Source organism: Pyrus communis, chromosome 12, assembly GCF_963583255.1.
Source record: "Pyrus communis chromosome 12, drPyrComm1.1, whole genome shotgun sequence".
Classification (NCBI taxonomy): Eukaryota; Viridiplantae; Streptophyta; class Magnoliopsida; order Rosales; family Rosaceae; genus Pyrus; species Pyrus communis.
In genome coordinates this window covers 21,564,442-21,572,256 of record NC_084814.1, presented here as the reverse complement: position 1 = coordinate 21,572,256, position 7,815 = coordinate 21,564,442, and the positions used below count along the sequence as shown (strand labels likewise).

Here is a 7,815-nt window from a genome sequence, read left to right as displayed (position 1 = left end):
TCATGCCTAGTGTGAAACAACGAATGAGGGAAAGAAAGAAATATGTTCTTCAAGCTAAGGTTAAAGAGCTAGAGGTCTTCCAAGAACAATATAAGAAGCTCTTCGGAATGCTTTACGAGGCTAGAAAAACTCGGTCTCATGAGCCCATCGCCCTCATGACTGTTGATCATCATGTGGGTACCCTCTAAACGGAGGGTCACTTGTCTTCAACATGGATGTTGAACAACATTTTCATTAGAATGTTGCTCAACACGAGACTTCTCTTAACCTAGCTGCTTCAACTCAAAACAGGAAAAATGGAGGGAGGCATATTCTCGCAGGAGGAGTGGAAGGATGAAGAACTGTTTTATTGATACTGTTGAAACTTCTTGAGGCAGTGTCAAGAAAAACTCATCCACATGGGCTCAAAGATCAATGACCCAAGAGTTTCCAAAGGACTCGGTCCCCTACCATGACCCATACTAGCTACTAACCTAAGAATGAGTGACAAGGCTTGGAGGGACTAGAGGGTGTAGGAGACACATGGGGCCTCCAACAAGCACGTTCCATAAGTCAATATAGTGAATCCAAGGAAAAGCCACATGCCCTTGACTAAACTTTTAGGCGTCCAAGAGATGATGGAAACTTATGAAGAAAGGCTCAAATTATACATAACTCCACTCAAGACCCCTTTATCCAACAACTCCTCGAAGAAGTAAACAAACTTAAAGTTGAACGTCAGACCCAGATACCTGATTAGAATCAGCCAAGAAAACATGTATGGATAGCAAATTAAGATATAAACTTAGTATACCGACATGTGATGGCATCCCAAACAATAACAAGTCAATATCATTTTGGGAAGTGTTATTGACACTCCAAAAATCTCATTCTACACTTCTTACAAGTGTATTTTTCTTTCCAAATATAAAAAATTTGAAGTGTAAAATAAGATTTTTGAAATACCAATAATAATTCACATAATTTTATATACCATTATATTATTAAAGGGGAACATTAACAACATATCCTTCTAAATTCTTCTTTGCTATCAGCCACAAGCCAATGAGCCATGCCATGTGGGCCAACACCATCATGTCCTTGAGAGAATTTCTAAGTGACTGAAACACTAGGCGGTAGATCACGCGTTATTATACTAATAGAGGAATATGAATACTAAACAATTAATAATTTAAAAAATATATTTTTTCACAATTTATATAAAAACAGGTGGTTGTTCCTATTACAATAAAAAATTTAGGGGTATGATATTCACACACTTCGTTTTACTTCTCACACACCCTTTTAATTTTCGGTCATCGAATTTGATGAATTGAAGAAGATCAAAAGACAGAAATCAACAAAAGGTTTGTATGAAGTAAAAATAAGTGTGTGGATATCATACCCCAAAATTTATCTACCTCCTTGACCATGCACGGAGAATCTTGCCTGCTATTAGGATTTAGGTCTTTAATTTCTGCCACCACAATAATCCAGTGGATGAAATTAGCTCCTCGCGCCTGATGAAACCATCCTAGGAACAGGATCCTCGCCAGCTGCCTTTGACGCCACGCGTCCCTCCACGTGTCGCCTCATTTAGGTGTTACCTTATGCGTGTCGACGTTTCAGGCCCGTCCGCATGTGGAACGAGTACACGACGCATACTCAGGTCCTTTTTATTTCTGTCAACAAAATTGATAGGTACAATCTACAGACGTGAAATCAACATCGGTACTGCAAAAACCCGGTTTGAACCGCTCACAAAGCTCCGACCTAAATAAATAAATAAATGCATACATAAATACGAAAGCATGCTAATCCTTATATTGTACTAATTTTTTAGAGAGAAGATCATCGTCGGATTCTTTTTATAAGGATTTTAGAGATCATTCAATCACATTCGTTTATCGTATATCGTGCAGTTAATTTTTATCAAGTACTGTTTATATTCAATTTTAAATAAAAAAGTTACAATAATTTTTAACCACATAATATAAGATGAACTAATGTAATTAAATGATCCTTATGATCCTTACAAAGAGAATTCGGTAAGGATTCTCCTGAAATTTTCTACTTGTTGGGATAAAGCTTTTTCTCTGTAAAGGGTCTCATGCAGTAAACCCGTGCAAGCGGTTGTCCGTCAATATTTGCTTGAGCGAAATTAAATTATTGCAATAAATAATTACAGGTGCACAGAAAAATCGCGGTGAGCGAGTCACGTTTTTTTTAATTTTGTGGGCTGATTTTTTATATTTTATTTGTGGATGCCTATTTTATGCAGTGTTCACTATTTTATCTTATTTTTTATAAAATGTCTTTTACTAACTTAGATTTTAGCTCAGAGCCACTTTTAATGCTACGTAAATTTAGTGCTTCTTTAGTTGCTACATTTGATTTTCACAACCGTTAATTATTTTTTTAAAATTTTAATTATTCATTTTTTGCGTCACTTAGTACTAGATACTCTCACAAGAGAAATTGTTGTGTTTAATTGTGCTACTAGTTTAAGAATAAATCGAACCAAACGGGAGTCGGCCGTCCCCAGTCACTACAACATAGACCAATACCGTATTTTGGTACTGAGAACATTTGGCAGAAATGATGTCGATGCCCATGCTAAAGCCTTCATGCTTGTTACCTAAAATAACGTCCCCACATGTAACGTCTCCAACGCAATTGTCAATGATGTTTATGGATCTTGTTTCCTTTGGCCTTATCATCCCTTCTCCAATCACCTCATACACTCTTATATGCAGGGCGATCTTTGAAATTTTGAAAGGTTCGTGCAAAATTTATATAGGGGTTTTCTTTAAGAGAGTCTTTCAAATTTTTTTTTCTTAAAATATATTGATGGTAGAAAGCAATAATCAAAATTCAAACAAATTTTAAAATTCACGCTACTTATCAGTTTTCCAATAGCATTACATAATAAGTAAAGAAACCTTAAAAAATAACCATTACTAAATAAAGTACAACATTGAAATTTCACTTAAAGATGGTTCTTCGTGCATTCTTTGCTGCAACATCATCAATTAAATTGTACTTGTAAAGGCAACTAAAATTGCTAGAAAAATAAAAAAGTGGAATAAGTTTTTTTTTTTTTTTCCCCAAAAAGGGAAAGTTAGAAAAGAGTTAAGTTAGTTAACTGTAGGTTCCAATTGAATTTTTTTTTTTTTTTTTTTTTTTTTTGTGTTTAATTATGTAAATTTTCAGTCACATTTAGATATAATGTTGCTGTAATATTAGATAACAAAATTTTTATAGGATCCCCTTAAATCATTTAGATATAATGTTGCTGTAATATTAGATAACAAAATTTTTATAGGATCCCCTTAAATTTTGGAGCCCTGGACGACCGAACACTTCGCTCCCCCTTAAAACTGTCACTGCATGTATGTGGGAGAGACTTCCATGCATGTATGGAACCTTCACTGACATCGTGGCGTATAGCTACTAAGAAAAATATCGATGTCGAGATAGTTGTGCACTTTTATAGTCATGTATTAATGGCCGGAGAATCATCTTGATACTGGTTTGGTATTGCTGTATTTTGAAAAAAAAAAAAAAAAACTGCTTTTGCTGTGCTGTGAGAATAAGCTTATTTTTGCTGTTTCACATTTTCAATTTTTTTTTTCATCCAAAACTGTGAAAATAAGTTGTTTTTAAGTGTTTACCAAACATCTTTTTGAGCTCAGATTTTTATGATACCCACTTTTTATAAAAGTACATCAGTATCAAACCATTACTAAACTAGATAGAGCGGAGATCTTCTTGAAAATGAGAAGATCTAGGATAGGCGACTGACCTCCTAAAAAGCATCACTATAACAGTAAACTTGGTTCGCTTCTCTTTATAAACAAAAGGAGTGTGAAAACTCCTTTTCTTTTCATCCACCTTAAATTTCACACAAGTAATTGGTATGACGTTTGATATTTGAATTGAAATGATCTTCTAGGGTTTTGGAGATATGATGGTCACTTGGAGAATTCCCCTGGATTTCTAGACATGTATAGAAAGCCAAATCCAAATCAAAATATTTGTAATTCTTTCTATGGGACCTTTCGTGGAGTGTCCAACTCTTGAAATTTTGAATGATCCAAAAGCAAATTATTTGTTCTTCACCACTGCAGTGAATTTATTTTTGGTACTACCCATTAAGTTTTTATATTTAAACGATCATAGTTGAGTCATTAACATTTTGTATTTATTTTTTTATAAAGTGAAAAAGACAAAGAGAAAAGACACTACCCATTAAATTTCTATATTTAAACGATCATGATTAAGTTATGTCAACATCTTGTGTTTACTTCTTTAAATCACGTCAACATTTTAGTCTCTATATATCAGAGAGATAACGTTATCAACCAAGACACCCAAAATAACGGGGCTTGCAGTTAAAGTTATTTTCTTTTACCAGTCATTAAGTTTAATTAATGACTGATTAATTATGGTAACACATTATGTACAAGATCAATGTTCAAACCTGCACCTATATTTGACCAAAAAGAAAAAAAATGCACCTATTTATGCTAAGGCAACATCATTCTTAGTCGGAATTAAATTGGAAGATTCTGGAGGCAAATTGATTGAACGATGTACAAGTTAAATAATGCAAATCTTAATAACTGAACGTCTAACCGATCTAAGAATATTTATTCCTGCACATTGCGTATTGGATTCGATTTACCCGTCTCTTACGATGGCTTGTACTACAAAAAAGTGTTGATATCAGGTGAAAAGATTGAAACCAAACCTTCTAAATTAACTACAGATTAGTAGATTACCTATTTAATCATGATTCCTTTTGGACTTTGGAGTGACATCCGAATCAAATCTAACCGCCTTCCACTGTTCTTTTCCAATTTAAAAAATTAAAAAAAAAATAGAAACTTTATTTTTTTGTGATACCACCTAAATGGGCCCAGCGAGGCCCACTCCATTGAATGAGAAAAACGAAAAGGAATATTGGAAGAATAGATCAGCGAAATTCAACAGCAACCCTAATTACTAATTTACTACTAATTACATTTCCAATCACGACTAGAAATTATAATTAGAGGAAGCAACCGCAACAATTAGTGCTCCTTCCTTGCTTTGCGTGTGGGTCTCTCGCTGACGTCACCGCCACTCCTCCCCACCTATAAATATTCTACAAATTCACTCTCTGAGGTTTGAACCCTCAAGCACCTCTCCTCCTCCAAAATCCCTTCTCTCTCCTCTCCCTCTCTCAGCTTTCTCTTTCCCTCTCTAACCAAGCGGTAGCTTTCTCTCTCTAACCACCGAAAGAGTCTGAAAGCCATGGGCCTCAACAAAGCACCCGAACCATTAAAACTCCTCTGCAGCTATGGCGGTAAAATCCTCCCTCGCCACTCCGACGGCACGCTCCGGTACGTCGGCGGCCACAATCGCGTCCTCTCCGTCGATTCATCCATTACGTATACAGGTGCGTTCGTTCGTCTCCGATTTGATAGTTTTCTTTCGATTCTTGCTTAATTTCTTGAAATTTTGGACTCGATTCCAGTTGCTTCGTTTCAATTTCGATGCTGATTCCGATTTTTTTTTTTTTTGTGTGTTCAGAGCTAATGGTGAAGCTTGCGGAGTTGTGTGGCTATTCCGTGGAATTGCGGTGTCCGTTGCCGAACGGAGACTTGGAGACCTTGATTTCCGTCAAGTCCGACGAGGATTTGGCGAATATCATAGAAGAGTACGGTCGAGCGTCTTCTCCCCCTCATTCTCTGAAGATCAGAGCCATTCTCTCGCCGCCGAAGTCCCTGAAGCAAATCTCGCCTCCGATGTCCACTGCGACGAGCGGCGGCGACTCGTCCCCTTCGAAATCGCTTTTCTCATCCGCTGATTCGCCTCGAGTTTCGCCCCCGCAACGGTTCGTTTCGCCTCAAGTTTCGCCACCGAGGCGGTACGTTTCGCCGCACGTATCGCCACCAAAACGGTATGCTTCGCCGCCGGCTAGATACCCCGCCGGTCATCAGCGAGGGTTCGGACGAGTCTGCTACTATCCTTGCCATCTCCAGCCTCAGGGTCAGAGGAGTGGCCCCTGCGACATGTCGTATGTTCATCATTATCAGCAGTATCGTCACTACCACCATCATCCTCGCGTTCCCCACTGCGACATGTCGTATGGAAGGAACTTCACACAGAGGACATAGATGACGTAATTAATCAAAAATATATTTTAAAAAACATATACAGAGGGTGAAATTTTGTGATTGCGTTTTGGAATGAAGGATTTTTTATTTTCTTCATTTTATTTTTTTTAATTTTTTATACATATTTTTCGAGGTCGTTTAATATAATGACAGAGAAAAATACAGTAGTGCTTGAAATTTGTGGCGCCGTTAATCACGGTACCACTTTTATCGTTTGGATACCGTTTGTCGCCGTTAATTCAGCGCTGTACACTGCCAGCAGTTTGTACCTCCATACGTGCCACGTAGTGCGTTACTGTTTTCTACCGGACAAAATAGTCCAATTAAAGTCGGTTCGCCGTTGATACGTAACCTTTCTGTTACACTATTTCGTTGTTCATGTTAATATTTGTACTTTTGTGTGCTAATTATTTTTTCTTTTTCTTTTATGTTTGCAGGTGGTGCTTGCGTTTCGCATGTGAACCAGATGTCGTTTTGGCTGCGGCCCCGGGAGGAATATTCCCAAAACGCATATGCCTTGAAATTAAAAGGACGGCCAGCCTGGTCTTTGGATTTAGTGATGATTAATTATGACTCATAATATGAGAAATTTTGCAGTGTGCTGGAAACACGGTCTAATACGTTAAGTGTCATAATATAATTGGTTGAAACTTCTTTTTAAGTTTCTAACTAAATTATTTTATTACACTTTTTGTGCTGAGTCGTGTTAGTGGTACATTAACACATGATTTAAAATGGAATTAAAAATTAATGATAATTATGACTCCTAATACGGCCCGTAACATGGGATTAATAATTAATGATAATTAAGAGATGAACCTTCCAGGTTGATGCCGACTAATAATATAAAAATTAGAAAGAAAATGCGAGAAGCCAAAAGCGAATATACTTTTTCAAACTTGGGTGGAGGGCTGGCTAGTTGGGTCCTCTTGAGGAGGAGGAATGAGTATTAAAGGGGACAAGTTGTGGATGCTCCGTGGTCAAGTCTCGAGTCTGAACTTATAATTTTGTGTGGCTTCTAGAGACTGATACTACTCCACTTTTAAAATACTAAAACAAGAAGAAGTCATATGACCATTAGGCCCGATGATCAAACCGGATTTTCGTCATATCTCCTTTGTATGAATTTTAAAGATTTGTGAATCGTATTTGTCATCATACATCGTGTTGGTAAAAAAAATATTTTTATTTTTTATTTAAAATTAAACACAAACAGTACTTGATAAAAATTGACTGTACGATATACAATAAACGAACATGATTCACAAATTCTCAAAATCCTCACCAAAAGGATTCGGAGAGGATCATATTGGGATCAAACAATCTGACGTCTTTATTTTTTATTTTTAATTTTATTTTAGACTAATTTGAACTATTGACTCGATGAATAGTTTCAAGGAAGTGATAACCAAAATTCTTAAGTTTAGACTAAAATTGATATATATCATCCATAATTATGACAGAACTGTTAAATATCAGAGAAACGCTTATATTTCGTTCAAATCAATGTTTGACAATTCCTAAAGTTTCATTTTAAATTTTCATCATTTCCTTCAAAAGCAACCTATATCAATATCAATATTTGATATATTCATGGATATTTTCACAAATTTACATATCGATATTTCCATCCAATTTGTTAAATACTAGCTTTACACCAATCTAAACTGTC

The 7,815-nt window shown here is 36.2% G+C and overlaps 1 protein-coding gene across 2 annotated transcripts; it reads left to right on the top strand.

The window, feature by feature from the left end:
- The first annotated feature begins 5,146 nt into the window (after positions 1 to 5,146).
- On the top strand, positions 5,147 to 7,246 carry LOC137711356 (protein PAL OF QUIRKY-like). Of its 2 annotated transcripts, XM_068450582.1 has the most exons (3): positions 5,147 to 5,422; positions 5,557 to 6,148; positions 6,581 to 7,246. In XM_068450582.1, exons 1-2 carry the CDS (start codon positions 5,278 to 5,280, stop codon positions 6,141 to 6,143), a joined length of 732 nt encoding a protein of 243 aa, XP_068306683.1. In that variant the 5' UTR covers positions 5,147 to 5,277; the 3' UTR covers positions 6,144 to 6,148; positions 6,581 to 7,246. The 2 variants fall into 2 exon arrangements, with proteins under 2 accessions (XP_068306683.1, XP_068306682.1); XM_068450581.1 differs by lacking the exon at positions 6,581 to 7,246 and having other exon boundaries at positions 5,557 to 6,239.
- Positions 7,247 to 7,815: the final 569 nt, after the last annotated feature.

Bases quoted from the DNA above. Each gene is read 5' to 3' on its own strand.
- LOC137711356 (XM_068450582.1), top strand. From the start codon at position 5,278: ATGGGCCTCAACAAAGCACCCGAACCATTAAAACTCCTCTGCAGCTAT. The intron at 5,423-5,556 runs GTGCGTTCGTTC...TTGTGTGTTCAG, and splicing joins TTCATCCATTACGTATACAG to AGCTAATGGTGAAGCTTGCG.